Source organism: Mytilus galloprovincialis, chromosome 11 (genome assembly GCF_965363235.1).
Source record: "Mytilus galloprovincialis chromosome 11, xbMytGall1.hap1.1, whole genome shotgun sequence".
Lineage (NCBI taxonomy): Eukaryota > Metazoa > Mollusca > Bivalvia > Mytilida > Mytilidae > Mytilus > Mytilus galloprovincialis.
This window is the reverse complement of record NC_134848.1, coordinates 64470917-64495923: the sequence shown is the minus strand read 5'-3', so window position 1 is coordinate 64495923 and position 25007 is coordinate 64470917. Positions and strand designations below refer to the sequence as shown.

Here is a 25007-nt window from a genome sequence, read left to right as displayed (position 1 = left end):
AACGATTGTATTACAACAATGAACGAAAAACAAATATGACAGACTGAAACCACTGGGAAGCAAGTCCATGAACAGAATGTGTAAGTTTGCTCGCTCTACCAGTTGCTGATCTTCCACATTATTGTGGCATCGTAACACAAGACGAATATAGTTGAACAAGACTTGGCCAGATCAAAATGATTGCAAAATCAAATATGTCCATCTATATATTTTTTTAAAGTTGTGCATTTTCGGTTAGGTATATTTGACTTTATACATAAAACCAATTGGTAAAATACACGAAAACATATTAGACAGGGACAAAGCAAATGTTGAGTGGATGAATGCACCAATCACAGGCGAGACACAGGGTTCCGCGGAACTGTAATGACTGTTTGTATATATGTAAAATAAACTCATCATAGATACCAGGATTGAAATTGTATGACCCATACAGCCAAGCTAATCAATTCCTGATGTAGAACAGCCTAAGTATTTTAATGATTTGTAAACAGTTTATTTATAAATATATCTTTATCAATGATAATTCATGTCAACACCAAAGTGCTAAATAATTGGCACGAGGAATACAAACTCCACGAGCAGTGGCGTCGACCCAGTGGTTGTAAATGAACTCATCATATATTTTACTTGATATTTCTTTTCAGAATGATATCGGTCAACGCATTATCTTTTGTTCTATTCTATATCTTGACACAGACAACATGTATAACACAAAGAGGAAATGCTACATTGTACAAAATTTTAAACAAGGCGTTAGATGACGCAGTTGACAAGTATGCTCCCCGACAGTATCGGTCAAAACGTAAGTTGCGTCATTTTAATGATTGTAGCTGCTCTGCTCTGTTTTTAAATGCCAGTCTGTTTCAAGACTGGCTTTTTATATATTATATAAAAAACGGAACTTAAAAGCAGAACAAATGAAAAGTACGTGTCAATTTTTGTTTTTATTAATTTGCCAATTAAATTTTTTCGGAAAATATAATCTCGATATTTTATTCAATTAACTTGAGCCTTTTTTTATTATTTCAATTTTTCCACAAATGGGATTTTTTGGGGTATAGAAATAACAGCACCAAAAAGCAGAACTGAAATTTCCGTGCCTTTTTTGTTGTTGACATTGCTATTTTTAAATTTTGCGGAACATATTCTTCTCGATGTTTCATCAAATTAAAATTGGTCCTTTTTTTCCAATACGATGAAAACAGTACATGGGTTCATGAAATTTTCAAGAATGTCTTATATAGTTATATATGATGATATTATTTCAGAACTGTATGGATCCTTGTAGAAATATAAAAATTACAATGGACAAACTTATTTATGACAGTAACAAAAAAAACAAAAAAAACACAAAACTTAATGACAAGACTAATTTGAAAAATATCAAAACTGAGAACATTTAAATACTGATTATTTATGGTGAAGTCAATTTTTAATGTATCTTTGAACATTTTAACTATTAATGTAATTTTATAATATTAAGAATAAAAGTAGTAACAAAGTACACATTGCATATATTTATCTGCCATATTTATTTACATGCCATAATGTAGATTATACAATTTACGTGTTGTATTCAACACCTGCTTAGAAATACATAACTGGGATAAGTTAAATCGACAAGAGTTCATCATATCGCGGTCACAGTAATTTGAATGGAAATTATTTAATTTCCTACAACCCTTAGGTTTGTTCAAATTATGTACCCGACATGTATTATTCAAACGTTGTATGTTAAACAGAAGTACATATCCGCCATTACAGTGCCATTACCTGTGTCTCCTGTTGTTCGTGTAAGACAATCTGGTCGAACCCCTAAAGATAGAATGGACATATTTGCTGGCCAAATGGAAGATCCGGCAGCTGCTTTTAGCGTTGCCATATCCGGTCTCGTATTTGCTGATTTTGCTAAGAGGATACGAAGCGAGTAAGTGACACTTTTACACTTTTTTTTTTAGTTTTAAAGAAAATATGGTTTATGCATGAATGACGCATCAACAAAACGATACAAATAACTAATACTCATAGAAATGAGTCCATACAATACGCCAGTGCGAAATCGTGCTTGGTCTTTAGGATAACATGTTAAATTCTAACACCGACTTCAAATTCTATTAACTAGAAAACAATATATTTTTTGAGATTTGCATATCATAAACACTGGTATTTGGTCGGTACGTAAGATTCATTGTTTACTTGCATGGTTTACACTTCGAAACTTCTTTCAAAACTATCCGCGATACTAATTCATTGCATCCGGGATTTTAAAGCCAAAGGAGATAGAAAGACTTCGGTGACGTTGACTCTTTTGTGTAACATTAGTGTCTACACAGGCAAATAACTGTGCCGGAACAAAACATAACGTTTTGCATGGAAAGTGTTTTTTAATGTTTATTTTAGATGCATCTGCGACACTTTTAAGTAAGTAAGTAATTTTAAATTAGGTTTCATTTTGTGGACTTTCTGCTGATTTTTCTGTTTCGTTTAATTTAAAAAATCAAATTAAAGAAATGGAGAAGTTTCATTCATTAATGATAGCACTGTTAGTGCACGTTTATCCGAATAATGAATCTTCATTAGTGCTTCAGATCAGAATTAAGGAATTAGCAAACAAACAACTGGCCTACATTGTCCGGAGAGCGAGTTCAAATATCAAAATGACCGAAAATTATTAAAAATACCATCCAAATTAATGAACAGTTTTTTTGTAAGAAATAAGAAATTAATGCATTTCCAAAGTCCCTGTGTCACAATATCAATCACAAAATCATGCATTTAAGAACATTGGGAATTAACTGTTTACAAAATTTTGAATTTTTTGAATTAGTAAGGCTTTTCTACCTTAGCTGTATTTGGAAACTCTTTTAGGAATTTCTTGGCGATATCAACCCATTCCTATTCCTGCAAATCCGAACTCTTTAATGAGCTTAGTATTGACGATTGGCGCGATAAGTTCCAGTAAAAAATGTGCATTTTGTTAAAACTTCTTTAGCCAGGTTGATGGAAGAGCTATCATATAAAATATTGGACTGAGGACTTCACCTCTTAGTAGCCTTACTGTAATATTTAAACAGTGGGATGGACTTCACCATTTAACTCCACTATAATATAAGCAAAATTGTACTACAATTCCGGATCAAAATTTAACTTTTAGTTATTCAAAAACTATTTTCCATTTAACTACATGGAAACAAGTTTAAATTACCAATATCTCTTAGTCTTTGTTTACAAAGTTTCCAAACATTTTTAAGAACAAAAAATAGTTGTATGTACAACCGAGGACTTCACCATTTATTGGTGTACACAAAACTTATTATTAAAAATTCAACAATGAAAAACATCTGTCTCTCATTCCTCTAGAGAAAAATTACCTGAACTTTAAATACAAGTCAAAACCCCTGAAACAGCTAAAATGAGTTACAATACAAAAATAAACATCAGTAATATCATATAATAATATAAAACACAGAATGCCAAAATAGTTTCTTGGATAGTGGTGAAAAGGTGTCCATATTTTCTATAGCTACCCTTCCCCTCATCCAATCCTCTCTTTTCCTGTCTCTTTGTTCATTCTTTTCACGAAGCTGATCCTCCCACATTTCATTGAACCCTTGCATGAAAGGTTATTGTTTTTTAATTTTCTTTTCAAGTCTAAAATTTCATGGTATTTTGCTGCTAACTTCTTTTCCAATTATTCTATGTTATCGGCTGATATGTTCATTTCTTTTTCTGTGTTGTATTTTCCAATTTAATTCTCTGTGTTCTCTTGTTTATCATCAGTTTAGTTGTAAACGGTATAATCTTCATTTAATTTTAACAAAACTGGAACAATAGTTGGTTCGGGGTAAAGGTCTTTTTCCTTCTTTAAAGTCAAATCACAGATACGATTTCCCCAAGTTACATTGTTACATTCCCCTGCTATTTGTAGATAGTCTTAGTTCTGTGAATTTTCTGTTTCTAACAGAAAGTGTGGACAAAATTAGGCAATGACGTCTTTCAAAGGCTTTTAAAGGAGTAGGTCCAGTAAGACCCCTTTTTGGTCCCAAAATATAGCAGTTTTACAAAATTGTTAAAATGTAAACTTTTAGTTATTTATTGGACAGTAAAATGCTTCTGCTACATAAATATGGGCTGTTTTTGACTATACAATGCTCATATATCGGGTACTAGTACCATTAAGTCATGCTAAATTACCGAAATCTTCACAATTCTTGCATTTTAGTTAAATTTTAGACGGTTTTCGTGTTAAACGAAAGTGCCCGCATTCGTGTTCATCCTTAATATTGAATGTCAGTTGTATTTTATGATAATACATAACATATATAAAGGTTGAGGTTGAACACGGATGTGGCCACTTTCATTTTTGACAAAAACCATCTGAAAAGTGACATTTTTCGGTATATTTTTCATATTTTAGCTTGAATCTGTGCGTTTTTTATGACTAAATCAGTTAAAATCTTTCACATAAACTAATAAGTTCAAGTAAAATAGACACTTAAGTGTTTAAAAAGTGATCAAAATCTTTCGTCCGATGAACCTGAATTTGAGGCCAAAATCGGCCATTACCGGACCTACACCTTTGTAGCTCTGAAGTTGCAGAAATACGGTACCTTTTCTGTTGGAGCATGTATTAAGATAATGTGTCGCATGACGAGATTCTGTGGACCTTCAAATTGACAATTATCCCAATTGCAGATATAATCAGAAATCATAAACTGTAAAAATATATGTACATATATATCTATAAAAATAATTCTGTTTATTAATATAGTGTTAATTCCCAATAAATGAAAAGGCTAGTGATAATTTTACAACAATGATAATAAAAAATCACATTTTCAACGTTGACGTTCCTATATCGCATTTGTTACTCTTTCTTTATGCGTAAGACGCATGCTAAGTATTCATTGCATTCTGTTTTTTTGATTGTTAATGAAATTTGGGGGTAGGAGCAATAAACATACGAAGTATAGATATAAGCTGATGAAAGTATAACAAATCGATTGATCAAAAAATATAAACGTCTAAAAACAGTTTGTTTTCTTGACGCTTCTATATTGGCTTTTATGTGACTGTCATTTTTATATGTTGGAGAAAAACCTGGGATGTTCATTAAGAAAGACCGACCTTTGGCGGCAGGATATCTTTAATTTTGAATAAGTGTTGTATGGTTGCTTTTTTTTTTAGGTTTGTGCCAGTCTTTTGATTACTAATAATACTTACTTATTCCAGAAATCATTATTTTAAAATAATAGCTAAAATTAATATTATTTGATAATTTTTATTACTTTTAAAATTAACGTTACTATTTTTCGACGCATATAACTAAATGTAGGTTAACAAACAGACTGTGTACACCGCGAAAGCATCTACCACATTGTAGATTTCTTATTATCTTCACTGCTTCCTACTTCCTTTTTTTTTCAATAAGAATTTACAACACAATATTAAATTTTGCCGTTAGTTAATCTTCAAAGTTCTTACTGCCGATTTTCTAATATCCCGGAAATCGATAAATCACAAAAATACTGAACTAAGAGGAAAATCGATTCGGAAAGTCCATAATCACATGGCAATTCAAAAAACAAAACGTATCAAAAACGAAACGACAAGAACTGTCATATTCCTGACTTGGTACAGGCATTTTCAAATGTAGAAAATGGTGGATTAAACCTGGTTCTATAGCGCTTACCCTCTCACTTTAATGACAGTCTCATCAAATTCCGTTATATTTACAATGATGCGTTAACTAAACAGACAAAATGAATAAAATAGTCAAAATATTGGTACAGCAGTCATCATCGTGTAACAATTTTAAAAGGAACAATTTAACAGAACACAAAAACATCTACTAAAAAATGAACGAATGTACGAATAAACTCATCATAGATATCAGGACTAAATTTTGTATATACGCCAATACGCCAGACGCGCGTTTCGTCTACAAAAGACTCATCAGTAACGCTGGAATCCAAAAAAAGTTAAAAAGGCCAAATAAAGTACGAATTTAACATACATCTTTGAAAAAAGATTAAACATCAGTGTCTTCCACATTTTGATTGCTTTGTCAAACGCTGTTAACTTATTAGATCGATCGATCCATATTTTAATTATATTTTTCTTAAGCGATTTGTTTGCCATGTGGTGAAACTCCTGCTTTGCAAATGATGACACTAAGCAAACTTGTTTACGTTTGTCTTGTCACTATGCACAAACCAATGTCTCCTTTATATAAACGTTTAATCCGGACATAATTCATTTCGGAGGCATTGATCTCTTATATCGCAAAGTACCAGTAAACGCCCTTCTTCCAAGCAGTTATAATGCTTTTAAAGGATTAAAAATCTTCGCAAAAACGCGGTATACTTTATAGAACAAGCTACTAGCAGTCAAAGGACTTTTTAGTACCATGCTACATTGCATTTCCCCATTTGGCTAAGAATCAATTCGACTGCTTCTTTAAAATTTCTATGTATGTAATATACAGAAATATATTGAACCAGCATTATACATTTTGTCCCTTTTGGTTTGTATAAGATGTGTCACTATAGAGCGTACACGTGGTTCAATAATGAAATTTGACGCCACTGTCATACAGGTGAGAGGTTTAGCTAGCTAAAACCAGGTTCAATCCACCATTCTAGAAACATACCTGTACCATATAAGGAATATGGCGGATGTTATCCATTCGTTTGATGTGTTGAGCTTTCGATTATGCCATTCGATAAGGGATTTTCCGTGTTGAAGGATTTATCTTAAGCATTCAAATACTCGTCGATCTATACGTTGTTTTTAGATGAATAACGATATTTTATCGGAAATTCAAAGAATCTAGATACGACTTGAACATTGGGCCATTCCAGTTAATTTCTGACAGGTGGGGACGGATGGGGAGAATATTTTTAAACTGATCAGAAAAAAAAATCATGAAAAACTACCTATCAGATTTAAACATTACAAAAATGTATGACCTATCAGATGTAGAGTTTCTGTTTATATTGGGTGGATGGATTTTTTTGGGGGGGAAATTTACCTACTGCTGCAAGACACTCAGAAGTTTTTTTGTGTAATTGTACATGTCAGAAGGGGGAAAAACACTCCCTAAGATGTATTAATCTTACACCCCTCAGAAAGGACCATCCATCCCCATTTAGCAGACATTAACTGGAATGGGTCATATAGATCAAATGTAGGATCAATTTTGTTTGAAACTTTACAGTTGTCTACAGCATGTACAAATTAAAGTATTAATTGGAACTTGTTCCTAGGAAACATCTTTTTGAATTTCTTGTATTCTTGTGATCTGTTCATTTTCTGTCAGTAGCAAATAAGGGTTGGTTTCTAGGTGCTGATTTTTTTATCATCTTAATCACGTGCTATAGTATTTTTAAAATTTGTCTTTTTAAATTATTACTTTTACTGTTTAGTCTATTTTTGGTAATATCCATCTGCCATGGCTCCGTACTTATACATCCCCATGTAGTGCTATGGTCAATTGTTGTGTTCCTTTCTTTCGATTTTGCTAAGGTGTTTAGTCTTTATGACTCTCTTTTCTTTGTTGATATATTTGTTCGGTTTTTAGTGATTGAGTTAATAACAAAATGTTTAGTGCATTAACATTATTAACATTGTCAACATATTGAAATTGTATGCGGCTTCCATATAAGTGAGAAATTTATCTAGCTATAAAAACAGGTTATGTCAGCTTGCAAGTTCTTCCATCTAAACGCTATAGATTAAATTTTATTTGACACATATAATTTGTCACAGAGACATGCATTTGACTTATACTTATCATCTATAAATGCATTCTGCTGTCGATATTTTTTCTTGGTCTTTTTGTTCTACACTTTCAGTACAATTTATGGTATGTACTTGTCAATAAAACTTGTTCTCCAATGTTTTTCAACGGCCAAATATTTGCTGTTCCCGTAAATGTAAGACAGGAAGCGTAAAATGGTTACACATTTTCACTATAAATAGGTGAAGAAAAATATTCCCGTAAGAAGAAATTGCCTGGAACTGTAATTATTTCTGTAGTAGATATAAGAATAGAAGCGTTTCTTTGAGCATCGAAAACCTGTGTTTCTGGGGTATAAAAAACTTATTGGTACGAAATTGTTATCAGGAACATTTTTAGAAAATAGCATTTCATATAGGAATGTTATTAACCAGGTTTCTAAATGTATGTTACCAGCTATTATGAACTCATGTAGTTCTTTACTACAGTTTACTTGACTTTATTTCTAACTTTTGCTTTAATAATTACAAGTTTTGTTGCACATTTTTTTCCAGTACCGGACTACCTTTAAAGAGTCAACAGGTGCAAGAGGCTCTTGCAATCCTTTATCCTAAAATATCGGAAATATGCAACCATTTAAAACCTCAAAGGGCGAATTGTAAATCGAGTTATCCTTATCGAATGCCAGACGGGTCATGCAATAATCCTAGCACTGATGTATTGAAAGGTGCCGCATTAACAGCCCAGGCAAGGTTTGTGGATCCTGAATATGGGGACCGTAAGTAAAATTATCATTTAAACAACATACCTGCCTAATTTCAGTTTTTTGTTGTTTTTTTATCATTATTTATTTATTTATTGCTATGGAAGTTAGCATTCTCAACATATACATTTATTTTATTTATTTTTTATAAAGGTTTATCATTCTAATCAAATATATTGTTGAATTGTGTATTATTGTCAGAAGTGTAAATAGCTTAACGTCAATCTCCATGCACCAACCAACATCTGACCACTTCAAAAAAAATAATGTGATAGAATAACTACTTCAAACATCAAAGTTAGTTGCATTATTCATAAAGGTTAGGTTCAAATCTTAATCAGCCAGGTCTTTCTTGTCGTTGCTAAGGAAACTAAGGAAACTAGTTTTCCTTAGCAACAAAACAAAATAATTTCCTCACAATGACTAAGTTTCAATTCCGAACAGCTAAGTTGTCATTGCAGACAGCTTCAAATAGCTAATCATTAAAAAAAAAAAGCATATGCTTGATAAAAACACATTTAATTAAGTAGATCATATATGGCGATAAAGAGTATAGAATGCTCTTCAACTTCACACTTTATTTGGCCTTTTAACCATTTTTTTATTCGAGTGTCACTGATGAGTCTTTAGTAGACGAAACGCACGTCTGGTGTAAATATATAAAAAAAAACTGGTATCTATGATCTGTTTATATTACAGCCAATAGGTAGTGATAATCTGTGACAAAAAGGTTAAGATTTGACCAAGTTTCGGTCTACAGTTTTTATTTTGGCAATACCATAGCCAAAACATGACTCACTACACGTAACGTAAAGATTTGGTATTCAGCTAATTATTCATGAGAAAATATCTCCGGGTAAATATATTTTTAATTACTGGCAGATAATTAAAATTGGGTCATATAAGGAGGTGTAAACTGTTCATTTGGGGCCCTTTCATGTGCAACTATTCCAGTCATAACTACATTCGATAACTCTCGTGTTACTGGTTTAATTAGGATTATGTAAAATTTACTGGTTACCCGATGAATGATTTAAAGAAAATTAAACAATATATTTATTTCACCTCGGTTATTTAATATCCATTCGAGGTCTTCTTTTATTATTATTTATTTTTTAGGTATTGTCAAAACTTACATCATGATTAGGAGCCATGTTTGTTTTCGATCTTTGATCACGTTGATGTTATGACTTAATTAGTATCTCCTTAACCTAGCTATGCCCTTGGCTATCATTATAGTGACTTTAACATGTCATATTTAATTGCAATGTAAACAGTGAAATTAAATTGAATTATGTGCATGTACAAAATAAGTGTCGAACATCGTCCACGTTTGAAAATTATTTGGTCGCCATTTTTTTTCAAAATTTTATAAAATGAACAACTTGTAACAGCTTTATCAAAAGGAACCTATGTTTGATTCTATGCTGCTTTAAGGTAAGACAATGAGCATCCAACGGTTATTTGATTTTCAATGTAACAATCTTACAAAATATATTTTTACCAAGTCGTCCCACGCTGTCAATGAGGTCGCCATCTTGAAAAATAATACCAGATTTTCTTAAAATGACTGATTTTCAAACCAATTTGGAAGGGACATAATAAAAAATTAAACTATTACATATACGATATTTCAAATATTTATGAATATAGTAATAAGCACATATTCCCACAATTATTCCATCTGTTTTGTTTAAATCGCAATTTTAGGTTTAACACGACAGAAAATCCAATATCTATCGGAGTTGGATGATTAACAGGGTGAACTTATCGAGGCAACAAGACAAATTTTCAAAAGCATTTGGAAGGGAGAAGACCAAAATTTAAACTTTTTCAAAAGGCATAAATATATTTCTAAATATATGAGGAATTACTGTATATTCCCACACTTTTTGTATCATGAACTAAAAATACTTTATTTTATCGATTCTTGAAAGCCCCTGTGCATTTCTATACATTTTACTTGGGCTTAATATTGGTGATGTGTGACGTCGTCAAAGTCACGTGATGACTGCTATAGTTGGATATGATAGCTTGCTGTAAGCTAAGGCTCCGTGTTGAAGACCGTACCTGGACCTATAATGGCTTACTTTTATAAATTGTGACTTGGACGGAGAGTTGTCTATTTGGCACTCATACCACATTTTCCTATATTTAATGTAAACCAATGCAGATCTTTCCTATATTCAAACGGATAATTTCCACCATATAAACAAACTAACATGTTATATAGATATTGGTGCGTGTTTAATATATTTTTTCAAATGACTGACCTATGGCTTAGACAAAGAAACATTATTACAAACCTTATAAAAAGGGGCGGGGTTTCACATCGACTTTTTTGGTTTGTTTGTGTTTTTATGGAACAAAAAATATAGAAATAGGGCACCAATATCAATGAATTATGGAATGGATACTTCTAATGATGATCTTAAAATACAGTTTTGAGATTAAACAACTGGGTTCATGAGTGCACTGATGAGTCTTATGTAGATGAAACACGCATCTGGCGAATTAAATTATAAGCCTGGTAATTTTAATAACATGTTTTTTATATTGTTATTTTGTGTATTTCTCTATCCTGAATGTTTTTCCATTTTATTGTATTGTAGTCATGTCATGTTGTCATTTTAGTGTTATATTTAACATTGCCATGAACGCGGGAGGTTTGGTTAGCCACAAAACCAGGTTCAACCCACCATTTTACTTTTAAATGTCCTGTACCAAGTCAGGAAAATGGCAAATGTTACCTTATAGTTCGTTTCTGTGTGTGTTGCATTTTTGAGTAATTAAGAAAAATTCTTTTGAATCAAAGTTGAACATATAACTTGTTATTTTTTTTTCAAAATCACACATGTTTCACATTAATATATCTATCATACGCATGATACAGTTGTAAAGATATTTACACAACACACAAATTTCTTATTTTAATCAGATAACTCAGGTAATATAAGATGTGCAAAATACTATTAAAAGTGACTAAAATGTCAGACTATTTCTCAATCAGGCAGACAGAACATTTAGAATTTTGTAGTTGCACTTATTGTTACAGAATAAAAAAAATATCATTCAGTCAGACAGAGATATATTGAATATTCTTGAGCAAATTATTGTCAGCCAATCTTTCGAAGGGCAAACCCTTGCATTGAAAATTCCAACCACAATCCAACTATTCGACAATTGATACAATGCAAATGAAATGAGAAAACAATAAGGTTGACAACAGTATAACTCATATTTTTCACTAACAATTCAGAAAAATGTGATTCCCCATTGTTGAATATTAGAACAAACCTTAACAAAAAAGCCTACCCATAGGATATTTTTATAATTCTTCACTTTTCTTCCCTAGATATTTATTTTAATCAGGTAATGTTTATTTTGGATTTGTAGTAACTATAATATAGTTTGACATTGATGAGGGGGTCATTTAGACTTTTTACCGGATTTTTTTAATCAAATAAGCAACACGACGGGTGCCACATGTGGAATAGTATCTGCTTACCCTTCCGGAGCACCTTAGATCACTCCTAGTGTTTGGCGGGGTTCGTGTTGCTTATTCTGTAGTTTTCTATGTTGTGTCATGAGTACTATTGTTTGTCTGTTTGTCTTTTCATATTTAGTCGTATGTAGACGAAACGCGCGTCTGGCGTACTAAATTATAATCTTTGATAACTATTAGCTATGGCATTGTCAGTTTATTTTCGATTTATGAGTTTGACGGTCTCTTTGGTATCTTTCATCCCTCTTTTAGTGCTTGTGATGCAGTATGGACTGTTTCTCACTGTTGAAGACCATTAAGCACTACTGGATGCTGACATCCATGTTTTTTCCTTTAATGCCAATTTGTCTTACTCATGCATTCCCCATATTTTTTTTTATATTACCAATTAAATACATGTTGGCTTTTTGCACCGTTATACCAAACAAATTCTTGTATTGTATAAAACGCCACCCAAAAAACATAATAAAACATGTATCATTCCCGTCGATTGCATCTAGTACATCATGTTCCTCGTTGACGTATCGCTATATTTCTGACGAGTGAAGATTTTCTGACACAGACCTTTCCCATCTTTAGCCAGTCAGAAATAATATGATGTTATTGATGGTCCAACTTTGGCATACAGTAGTGCAATTGGTAGTGTTTTTTCTACCATCCTACATTATCAGAGTAGAAATTGACATTTTTTATCTCCGGCTTGAGTTTAACAACTTCTTTGGCAATGTCACATAATATGAATGCTGAAGTGACTGAATATTGTGCAATTGGGTTGGCAAAGAATTGTAAAAAGTCAAAGTTTTAAAATCCTTCTTCGCCTTTAGCCAATCAAACCACTATATGCAAGGTGATGCCACGTTTAGCAAACCAAGCCGTTTGTCCCTCACAGTATTGAATTGGCAGATACGTCATGTCCAAGTCTACCGTAACAAAAGCCCTCTTTTCAGAAGTTCAGATATACTATTGGATTTGGCTATTGCTTGATTTTGAGACTAAAGAAAATTGTTAAAAAATGGACAAGCAACATTCATAATTCATTAATGGAATATGTCAATGATAATTGTTGTTTAACAAGGAAGAGTGATCAAGCAATAGTATAATCAAGTTGTCTGCTACAGTTTTTTCAATCTTTTGAACGAAGATTTTCAAAAAGGGGAAATAACTCATTTTTCAAAATTACACCCAGATTAGTTTAAGCATATTGGTTTTATTTCTGAAATATGTATTATGATTAAATGACCCTAATTATATTTTTATGGGGTTGATTTTTTTAAAGTTTGATTGTTTATTCCGACCATTTGAAAAAGTCTTTAGAATAAAATTCTGACCAACATTGTTCGCATTTGGTCTACAATACCTGAGAATTGAATTAAAAACGTATAAGACGAAAGTGTCAACATGACGACCCTTACAGGTCTGATCATCTTTGTTATCGTAAATTTATCATTTTTGCGGATAAGGTGGATTTAAGGTTGACTCCGTACATGATTGTATGAAAAATTTGTCGAAGTAACTTTAGAACAAGATTAAGGAATAAATACATGTAGCTATAGGTAATGTAGTTTATAAAATATCAAATAATAACCAATATATTCTTATACATGTAACAGTGACTTAAAATCTTCTACAGAAATTTCAAATCAACCTGCAAATAACATTAAAAGCAGATTTTGAATTTAAAACACAAAAAAACAAGTAAAATTGAGAATGGAAATGGGGAATGTGCCAAAGAGACAACAACCCGACCATAGAACAAAAACAACAGCAGAATGTCACCAACAGGTCTTCAATGTAGCGAGAAATTCCCGCACCCTGAGGCGTCCTTCAGCTGACTTCCGAATTCTTAAAGGAGAGACAAAATCATTGGCCTGCAAATCGTGAACAAATTATTTTGATATCCTTTAAATTTTACAGACTAAGCTTAAAGATTTCAAACAAAGGTATCAACACAAGTTAAACAGGTATACTGAAACAAGGCAAAAGCTGTTAAAACGAATCTTATTGAAAATATAATGAAATTACAAACTTTTCGTTAATAACATGATTGCATACATTAAAATACATACATGATTATAAATAAGCAGGTATTTTCACAAAACATTTTTTTCTCTTCTAGCTGATAATTTAGGACATATTCCAAGAATTGATGGTAAAAATGGTAAATTGACAAGTCCTAGAGAAATCTCTAATGTGGTATTAAGTACGACAGAAGATTTTAGATCTCCTAAAAGTACAAGATATACTCTTACTTTAGTTCACTTTGCACAGTTTGTGGATCATGACGTTATCAAAACGCCGGCAACAAAGATTCCTAATTCTACTGCCAACGGTAGGTAAACAAAGACAAAAACAGTTTGCTTATTAATATAAAAAAAAATGACCTGTAAGGGGTCTAGGTTAGTCCACCTTTGCTATTCTTGTGTATGCGATCAATGAATTTGAACGCTATTTATATAGCAAATCAGGTTTAGTTGGTTCCGTGATCATGTTTACCGTAGTGTGACCATTACATCATATATTGTTCGATTTAGGTATACTATTACTGATACTGACGTTTTAATCGAGTATTGTATGTTAGTTTATCTTTAGTTTTCTATGTTGTGTTTTGTGTACTATTATTTGTCTGTTTGTCTTTACTAGCCGTGGCGTTGTCAGTTTATTTTCGATCTATCAGTTTGACTGTCCATCTGGTATCTTTCGCCCCTCTTGTATATTTATATTTACTCATGCAATGTTCATCATTATCTCCCGGATGGTTTCATTGCAACATTCAAAGTTTATGTTGTTGCATGAAAGATATTTAAGTCATGAGCAAACAACAACTAATTTTTAAACTTTTAACCCTTTCGAGATATCTGGGTTAAGATTGTCACGCAAGTTCAAAACGTTGTTTAATAAATCACGTTATAGACAAAAATCATGTGTGTGTATGTTTCGACTTGATCAACATCTTATGCCGTCATACGACAAAATTATTTTTATGTCTACCTGTGCGAATTTCAAACGCGCAATTTTACACCAGTAATGAAAACCTTCTTTCATGTATGGGTAGACTTACATAGATAAATTCAGCCGTATAAGAAAAGCAAAATGAGAATGTTAAATTTGATGTATGCCTTTTTGTGCTACTTTGTTACATTTGTTGTTTATGTAGTGATATTAAGATGATAACACAATATTGACTGTTGTACCCCTATTTTTGACATTTTTACTCTTTGAGTATGTTTGTTTTGTTCATGCATCGTTGACAATGTAATGGAATTTGAAGCGACTGTCATACAAGTGAGAGGTTTAGCTAGCTATAAAACCAGGTTCAATCCACCATTTTCTACATTCGAAAATGCCTGTACTAAGTCAGGAATATGACAGTTGTTATCCATTCGTTTGATGTGTTTGGACTTTTGATTTTGCCTTTTGATTTTTGATTTTCCTTTTTAAATTTTCCTCGGAGTTCAGTATTTTTGTGTTTTTACTTTTTAATAGCCTATACTTGACAAAAGGGGACGACATCAAAAGTTCAATGTAGGTATAAAATTTTATTCACATAGTGTTTTCACTAACCCCGCCCTCCCCCCTCTTCTTAACTTAATATTTTGAAAAATTGATTTGCCAATATAGATATATGTAAAATCGATTTTGAATATACAAAACTTGCAGCAATTTTACCCCCACCCCCAAAATATTTGATTTAAGTTTATTATCCGTCATCGATCTTTTCATTTCGTCCCTTAAATATGGTTATTATTAGTATTCTTCTGAACTGCAATATAACCTTGGCAAAATGAGGCGTCAGCTTGGCTATGTGGAATGCACAAGTACGTAGCCATGTCCGTTTAGAACGGGGACGTTAAATCCGATATCTAATGTAAAGAGAAAACCACAGTCTTTGCACGTTACAAAGCGTTGCAACAATTCTTTCAGCAGTCCATAATTGACATTTCTGTATCCAACCAATGTACCCTCAGTTTCTAATTTTTGACCTCTATTACAAGATGCGCTTGCCTTTATCATGATTTAAATATTTTCCACTAGACGTTTAGCAACCAACAATCAAAGAATATTGGTAGATTGCATACAGAAAAATATTTCTTATTCTTTACACACCTTATATTTTCTGAATGTAATGATCATATCAAATCTCTCGGCCGGGCAAACTTATAGACAGTATTGAATTAAATACCTTAAAGCTTCTTCAGTAGGGTTCATGTAAAGAAATTCAAATGTCAAACGAGTCTTACTTGAATACGATTGGAATTATTCAGTGCTATGAAATAAATACTTTAAAAAAGGTTCCATTACCTTACTCTTTCTTTCATTCTTACAGATATATTTAATGAACAGAAAATAGAAGATTGTGATGAAGACTGTGTAAAACCTAAGTATATTTTTATTTTTGTCAATAGATGAGTTAACGGTCATATATTTCTTGTTTTTCTTGCCATTTGAAGAGCAGAGTAATTACTTTATATTTTCGGAAAAACATATAGTTTACAAACTAGTTAGTTTTTTTAAAAAAAATTCTCTACATTACCTTATACCTGTAATAGAATAAAGATAATTATTACTTTCAGGGAGCATTGTTTTCCATTCAAAATTCCAGATGATCATTTTCAGAACGATTTTCGTACCAAGTGCATGCATTTTGTTAGAAATAAACCAGCCCCATCAGAATGGTGTTTGCCAGGTAAAACTTTCGTATTACATAAAATTATAGCTGTTAGAGGACCATCTAGCATGTCATTTCAGATTCATTTTTTACCAAGCATTTATGTATTAGATAGACAAAAATACCCCCAATGGCACAATAAAACTCATAAGTCAAACATAAACACCATCGCAATCAAAAGCAAAACGATAAAGAGATAAACAACAGAATACAACACCCAACATATAAGGTTCGTGTTTTCTTCTTTTTGTAACAACCGACGATGAGCTCAGATGGTCCTGAAAGTTAAATAAATCCTCTTCTACGTGATGCATCCGTCTTGTTACTCATATAAGTTCAAACCCGGTAATATAATAAAAAATTCACATAAGGAGAAAAGAAGAGTTTGATTGCGTTTATAACTAAACGAATATATCCGTCGTTATCTATGAAACATTTTTTTAAGTCGACTAGCATTGCGTTTGAAAACCAGAAGGACATTTTTGCTTCCGATTTTTACCTTATATAATCCTGAATCTGAAAAACAAAATATTATTCAAAACAAAATATTGAAAACTAGAAAAAATAATACGAACCTCAACACTAAACAGGTTCTTCAAATGGGTAATTAAAACCTGCTTCACAGTGTGTTTCGAAACTCACGGCCAACCTTAATGTGTAAGATAGCCTGGTGTTTGAAAGTTCAAAGGAAAAGATAGGTCTTTATTTCTTCGTTTTGGTTTTAGCTTTCTCGTCAAAAGAGTCATTTTAGCTTTCAGCTAGACAACATCTTTTTACATTAACTAGTGGTTGTGTATAAATGAGTTTTTCGTTTCTCAATTGGTTTAAAAGTTGAAACTTGGGTTGGATTTTCTGTTTGAACTGTTTTACACTACTTGTATTTATTTTGCCCTTTTTAGAATAATTAACCAATAATTGTTAACGTTTATACATTGTGATTGGATGGCGAGTTGTCTTATTTGCACTCAAACCACATCTTATTTATATCATGAACAATTTATAAAGCTGATACGGAATATTAATCTCAGATGTCCCCGTTAAAATGTGTTGAAAGTACTGCCATAGACCAATAAAAATTCCTAAACTTTGGGTTTCTCCTACTAGAGGCGGTTACTATGTTTAAAATTTTAGAGAGTAAACTACATGAGTGAATATGGTATCTGCAAGAAGAGAAGGAAACAGATTTGTCATTGATTTAACAATTGTAAATTCTAGTATGCAAATTACATATTATCACTTGTAGGTCCAAGACACCAACTAAACGAACGAACTGCTTTCCTAGATTTATCTGCAACATATGGAAGCAGCCAGATACGTGTTAATGAACTACGACAATGGGAAGGTACACATAGATTAGAACATTTGATCACCTGATCAAATAAAGGCAACAGTAGTATACTGCTGTTCAAACATATATATTATGTCATGTCGAGTTTTTCACAGCCTACTACATTGCACTATATGGTATATGTTTTGCTCATCGTTGACGGCCATATGATGACCTACAGATGTTTATCTCCACTACATTTGACTCTGTTTTACTTGGTCTCATTGGCAACCATACCATATCTCCTTTTTTTTTATTTACATGTATATCTTTGCAGATCAAAAGAGATAGTCAAAAATCAAAAGAAGATAGCCAGAAAAATAAATCCATAACATCATTTAAAATAAATATTATTCTGCAGTAAATGCAGTCTGAATAAATCCAGTCCCCACTATTTTTTATTGTTGTTTTTTTTTGCAAACGCAAGTTCATTTAGATAGATTGTTCATGTATATGAATAACATAATTTATTTACCAAATGAATGATATAGTCCCTGAAGTTAATGTCGCATAACATATCACGACTCACAAACATGGAAGCGCAGTTTTTTTGTTACTTGCAGGAAATTAGGATATTCTTTGCATACATTTTGCAACGATTGAAATTGAAATGTAGACAGATTGCACTGTTATGCTTAGTGATTACGTTCATTGTTTTTCTATACCTTTCATTCCTTCATTTCTTGTTACCTCTTCAAGGCGTGCGTTTGAATTAAATTTAGATTCACAAACAAAATAGAACCGAGAATCAACGTTGAAAAACAATTATGCACTTTTGATTCAATTCAATTTTTACCACTCATTGTATTGCTCTCAAAACCAGTGTTAGGGTGTTGTTCACAATTAGATCTGACTATTGTTCTTCGTTTTGCCATTTTTGTTTTAAAACCTTTGAAACACTGCATGCGAAAACGTTTTTTTTACTATACAAGTCAACAAAAGAAACGATACACGATTTTTTTTCAAATCAAAGATGAAGTTTTTCTTTTATAGAACCAATATTGTAGATAGTAATATTTAATGACCATGCAAATACAAATCTGTTAAAAAAAATGCTTTCATGACGTCATTTGGCGAAATTTAAATTTTTTGACAAAATTTTCATAAAACGACAATTTTTAAAACAGAAGTTCTAACTAATGATGCTAACCTCTCATTTAAAGGTAAAGACGATGTTTGCTATCAATTCGTTTTTAAAAATCATTTAGTTTCTTAGTTTCTTTGTAAGGCAAAGTTCGGCCCAACGAGAAATCGTTAAAATGTATACATTATCAATTGATTTACCATAGACAATATGTGTAAAGTGAAATTAAAAAAACGGTTACAATCTTAAAACTAATCCGAAATGTTCAAAATTAACAGTGTGTTGTTTTCATACCAAAAGAATTGATTTGAGACGAAAAAAAAATTTTTTTTTTTTGCATTTTTTGAGATTTAGAAAAAACACTTTTTTACCAAAAATTAAAAAAAAAAAAAAAACACATTATTTTAACCCATTTTTAACTACATGAACATAACTTGAAGAGGATATTGAATATTTTTAAACAAATTAGAAAATTCATTTAGAACTAAGAAAATTGTGTGTCGATTTTTTATCCAACTTTCCGCGAAAATAATTTGCACCCTATGATCGTTTACACGGAATTTAGTTTATACTTTTCGGCAGGTTTTAATTTTCATTATCGTATGTGCATAAATTGCAAATGAAAGCTTTTTAAAATGATGTATCTCATTTTGTTTTATTTTTAATACTTTTTGATAAATTTTATTCCAAAGTCGTGTATCGTTTCTTTTGTTGACTAGTATATATTTATAATTTATAACTGTCAAAGCAACACACATGTTTATCAAAATGTTTAATACATTTGTTTGTACTGCACAGGAGGACGACTCAATGCGAGCAAAGACGATCTTCTACCTGACGGCCCACCTGTTGGTGATTGTCTTCCAGATCAAGTTTGTTTCAATTCGGGTGAGAGATTTTTCTTTTACTTAGAGAAATATGCTACCGTTACTTTCCTCATATGTAAGCCATCTGGGTTCCTCCTTAGGGTGTTGTAATTACTATAAATTTCTAAAGAGCCTTTACTTTAAAACATAGAAAAATAATTCCAAAAAACTTAATAGCTACATCCTTCTTTTTTAAACTTTAATTCTACCAGTGTCCTTACAATAGGTTATGTACAGTTAATCAAAACTAGACTTTGTAGTTACAGTGCTCTATTTAAACCAGAGATAGATGTGAAATAGATATTAATTTATCAATTCAAAGATATTTTCGAAAACGACCAAGTAAAAGTTGTTCTTTATATGCATTGGTACTTGAACATTTCTTTGTGCTTTACGATGTAGTTGATTAAAGGATGATTGGACTACCGGTAAAAACGACTTAAATTTAAATCGTCTCGAAAAAGCCAAACATTGATGTTTAGATATATGAATAGAACAACATCATGAAAAAGACAAAAAAATCGCAAACATGAATTAAAGGTACGGCTTGGGGTTTTACGGTGGTATAGACACCAAGTATAAATCAAATAGCAATGGTTCTATTGTGACCTGTGAGTGACTGGGGAATATAAATGCGGTGACTCCTTGTCTTCTTACAACCTGCAGTAAAGCCCTCGTCACAGAGGTGCGTCTGTTGACTGTGTGGGATGTACGGTCAGAATGATGACGTTAAATCTGATCCTATTGTACAGACGATGCTGCGCTCTTTGCATGTTTAGAACCCTTGCAACAACTCTTATAAGGGTACATAACTGACTTGCTGTATGGCAAAATTTCAGCCAGTATCCAATATACCTTCATTTTCTATTAGAAGTTTAAATTGTCCTTGACCTTCATTCTGTATGGCCTCTATTACATGACCAACCTATTTTATTGTTATTTTGTTCTCCTGAAATGTCTCAGATATTTGCAACTGGACGTTAACCAACCAAAAATCAACAATCGAATAATCTTGAATGTGCGCATCTTTTTTCTCTCCCAACACTAGGCTTAAGATGTATCACATCCAAAAACTTTTAGTGCATTAAAAAGCAAAAAAAGTATTCGATAATACCGAATTCCAAGGCCAGTTCTAAAAGGGAATCCACTAAAACTGACAAAATCAAACGCTATCAATCAATAGAACAAGAGAAAAACAACTGCATATTTTTGACATGGTCCAGGCCTGGCAAAAAGTAATACAACAGAAAAGTATAAAAATTATGTTTTTCAGTTAAGTTTACTTTTAGGGGATTACAGATTCCAAGAAATTCCAATGTTGACAGTTATTCACATCGTTTTTCTACGAGAACACAACAGAATAGCAGGAATACTCAGTAATCTAAACCGTCACTGGAACGACGAAAAACTGTTTCAAGAGTCAAAAAAAATTCTGACTGGAATATACCAGCATATTATCTACAACGAGTTTTTGCCATTGCTTGTAGGTAAAAACATGGCATATGGTTCAAATTTGATCAGCTCAAAAACTGCTCATCGTAATTCTTTCAGTGCTTATGCTGACCCAAGTACTTTAAACGAATTTGGAGCAGCTGCGTTTAGATTCGGACATTCCCTAGTTGGACGTCATATTGGTTCGATGAATAGAAATTTTAAAATAATAGCTTCTGAAGAAATGAGACGAGATTTTTTTAATAACGACAAAATGCGTGACTTAAACATATATGGTCCAACTCGAATGGGTCGATGGATGGCAGAAACACTGATGCGAAAAAGAGACAGATTTATATCAGACCAGATTAGAAACCATTTGTTTGAAACAAAATTTGATGGTCCCAGTGATGGATTTGACCTTGCATCCCTTAATATACAGAGAGGAAGAGACCATGGAATTCCAGGTTATAATAAGTTACGAATGTACTGTGGTTTGTACCCAGCAAATGTATTCAACACTGGACCAATGGGATTTCGTGATCATGATCAAGAGACAGTAAAGAAACTGTCCCAAGTTTACAGGTAAATGTCTCTAAAGGAATAATCTCTATTGATGTGTAACTGAACTAAAAATGAGCAAGGTACATGTATCGCTCATTAATAAAAAATGAAATTTATAGTGAACAGATACGTATCGATTATCAGGTTGTCTGCATACTGATATTTTGTATATTTTTGAGTTCAAAAAGGCTTCATATTGTGTCGATCAAATTAAATTACTGGAATCTAAAAATGTCATATTTTCAAAACAGACGTACTAAACATGTGCTAAACATAGTTTTACGAAAAAATATTTGGCGTCTATCATTTTTTTTTTCTGTTGACGAATGCCACTAATAAGTTATTCTGCGTATCCTTTAAAAACCCTCTTTTACCTGGGTTAATTTCTCTGTAAGACGTTTAGGTTAGATCTGAGCGAAATGTTTTCTGGACTATTGCATGAATTATCTTTGTGTTTTTCTTTCTTTTTGAACATGATATTATCTGTTCTTGTTTGGTTTGTGATTTATGTCTTCTGATTTGCAATATTTTTCTCAATGTGCAATTTACATTTTCTCCATATAAGATAAATTCAAAACAATTTGTATGTTTTGATAGGCATACCGATGACGTAGATTTATTTGTTGGAGGTATTACAGAAAAACCAAGTCACAATGGTGAAATACTTGGACCAACATTCAAATGTTTGATAGCACAACAATTTCAGAGGTACAAAGAAGGTGACAGATTCTTTTACGAAAATAATTTCCAAAACACCGGTTTTACATTAGGTATGTTTACAATAAAGAAATCATAGTTCGAAATAAAATTGACAATAAATAAGTAGAAGTATGAGCTGAGTAAGACAAACTGACAACGATTTGGCAAAATACCAAAAAAATACAAAAAATCGAACAACGGTATACAAACACAAAATAGAAAACAAAACACTAACATTATAATGAAGAAGAATAACAAACAATTTGAAATATGCAGTTTTCAGACGACTTAATTTTTTTCATAAATAACGCCGTTAGTTTTTTCGTTTGAATTGTTTTACATTGTATTATCGGGGCCTTTTATAGCTGACTATGCGGTACGGGCTTTCTCATTGTTGAAGGCCGTTCGGTGACCTATAGTTGTTAATGTGCAGTTTTCAGACGACTTGTTAATTTGAAATCTTTTCTCGAGAAAAAGTTCCGAGATATCATTACATTGGTTAGACTTTACAATATCACTTTAAGTATATACCGATTAATTTCCCGACATTCACCATTAAATAGAACTGCTGTAGCTTTATCAAGGTATAGATGACAATTTTTTATTCAAAAAGCTGTACAAAAAAGTTGAAACTGACAATACTGAATATAGCAGGTTAATTGTTCGATATCATTGTTTATCAATGTTTATTACGATATGAATGAATACTTAAGATGGTATTCTAGATAAACACTTTGTATGCCTGTCCTAAATATATTTTCCTTTATTATTAAAGAACAGTTAAATGACATAAAGAAACAAACATTTGCTGGTATTTATTGTCGGAGCCTTAAGTTGAAGACCATACAACCTAAGGTTTTTGAAAAAGGAGGCACGTATGTATCATGCTTATAAATGTTTACAGTATATTTAGTTTTGATCTCATGCGACAGTAATGAAAGTGGTTCAAATAGGCCCTTTATAGCTTGTTGTTCGGTGTGAGCCAAGGCTCCGTGTTGAAGGCCGTACTTTAACCTATAATGGTTTACTTTTTAAATTGTTATTTGTATGGAGAGTTGTCTCATTGACACTCACACCACATCTTCCTATATCTATTAACAATAATACCAAACTTCAAGTTGAATTCTCTAAAAGGGATAAAAACTGACAAAATCAAACAATAGACTATATCTCAACCAACGGAACGATTGAAAACAATAATCTTAATCGTGAATTGGTACAGATTTTTCCGATGAAAATGGTGTGTTAAACCTGGTGTTATAGGTAAAAAGTAAAATCACAAAAATACTGAACTTACATGCAAATCAATTCGGAAAGTCCATAATCACATGGCAAAATCAAATAACAAAACGCATCAAAAACGAATGGACAAGAACTGTCATATTCCGGACTTGGTACAGGCATTTTCAAATTGGAGTTAACCTGGTTTTATAGCGCTAACCCTCTCACTTTGTTGCCAGTCTCATCAATTTCCGTTATATTTACATTGATGCGTTAAGTTAGCCTCCCACTTTTATGAAAGTTGCTAAGGAAATATTAAAAATATTGAACTATACGTTGATGAATTCCTATTGATAAATTAAGATCTATTTGTTAAACAATTTCACGTGTAAATACTATAATTTCTAGCATTATCACGTTTTTCATGTATTGACGTTAAATGATTAAATGTGTAAGATTTATTACCGTAAAGCACCACCCGACTATTGGGTTACGGAATTTGATAATTATAACAAAAATTCAATAAATGTCTATTTTTTTTCTTCTACTGGGAATATTCATAATATGGAAATCAACATTATAAAAAATTGAAAAAGGACAATCACACACACACATACAAACACGTCTGTCGGCACTTGCATTTACATAGCACACATCAACTTGTATACTGCAGAGAAAAAATATTATATTTGTACATGTTGTAAGGATCTGCTCTTTATAATAAAATTAACGGTACCAATTTTCTTGCACCAGATGCGCAGCTGTAAGTTCTGGTTTATTGATATAGATTATGGAAATGTCGAGCGTCGCATGATGTGACAAGTCTTCTATTTTATTTTCAGAAATCGAAGACTACATTGTGATTCAATTCCATCACCAGATCTTAATCTTTGGAAGGAAAACTAGAAAACATTTCAAAAGTTATAATAAATATGCCACGAACTTTCTAATTTGTATAGCCATTTGAAAGAAATCGTAAACAACCAATAGAAAAAAATAACAATAAAATCGAACCATCACCGAATGACAAGGACTGTATAAATGTTTGACACTTAATTAAGGGAGACTTTCAAAACAGCCAACTCCATAATAATTGTATCGCTTATGTTGAATAACAGTATTGGTACCAATTTTACT

The 25007-nt window shown here is 32.0% G+C and overlaps 1 protein-coding gene across 1 annotated transcript; it reads left to right on the top strand.

Moving 5' to 3' along the window:
- The first annotated feature begins 2513 nt into the window (after positions 1 to 2513).
- Positions 2514 to 24776, top strand: LOC143050858 (peroxidase-like protein). Its single transcript, XM_076223963.1, has 11 exons — positions 2514 to 2545; positions 8299 to 8522; positions 14129 to 14341; positions 16337 to 16391; positions 16584 to 16696; positions 17922 to 18020; positions 19888 to 19977; positions 21245 to 21971; positions 22548 to 22720; positions 23425 to 23524; positions 24713 to 24776. Exons 1-11 carry the CDS (start codon positions 2514 to 2516, stop codon positions 24774 to 24776), a joined length of 1890 nt encoding a protein of 629 aa, XP_076080078.1.
- Positions 24777 to 25007: the final 231 nt, after the last annotated feature.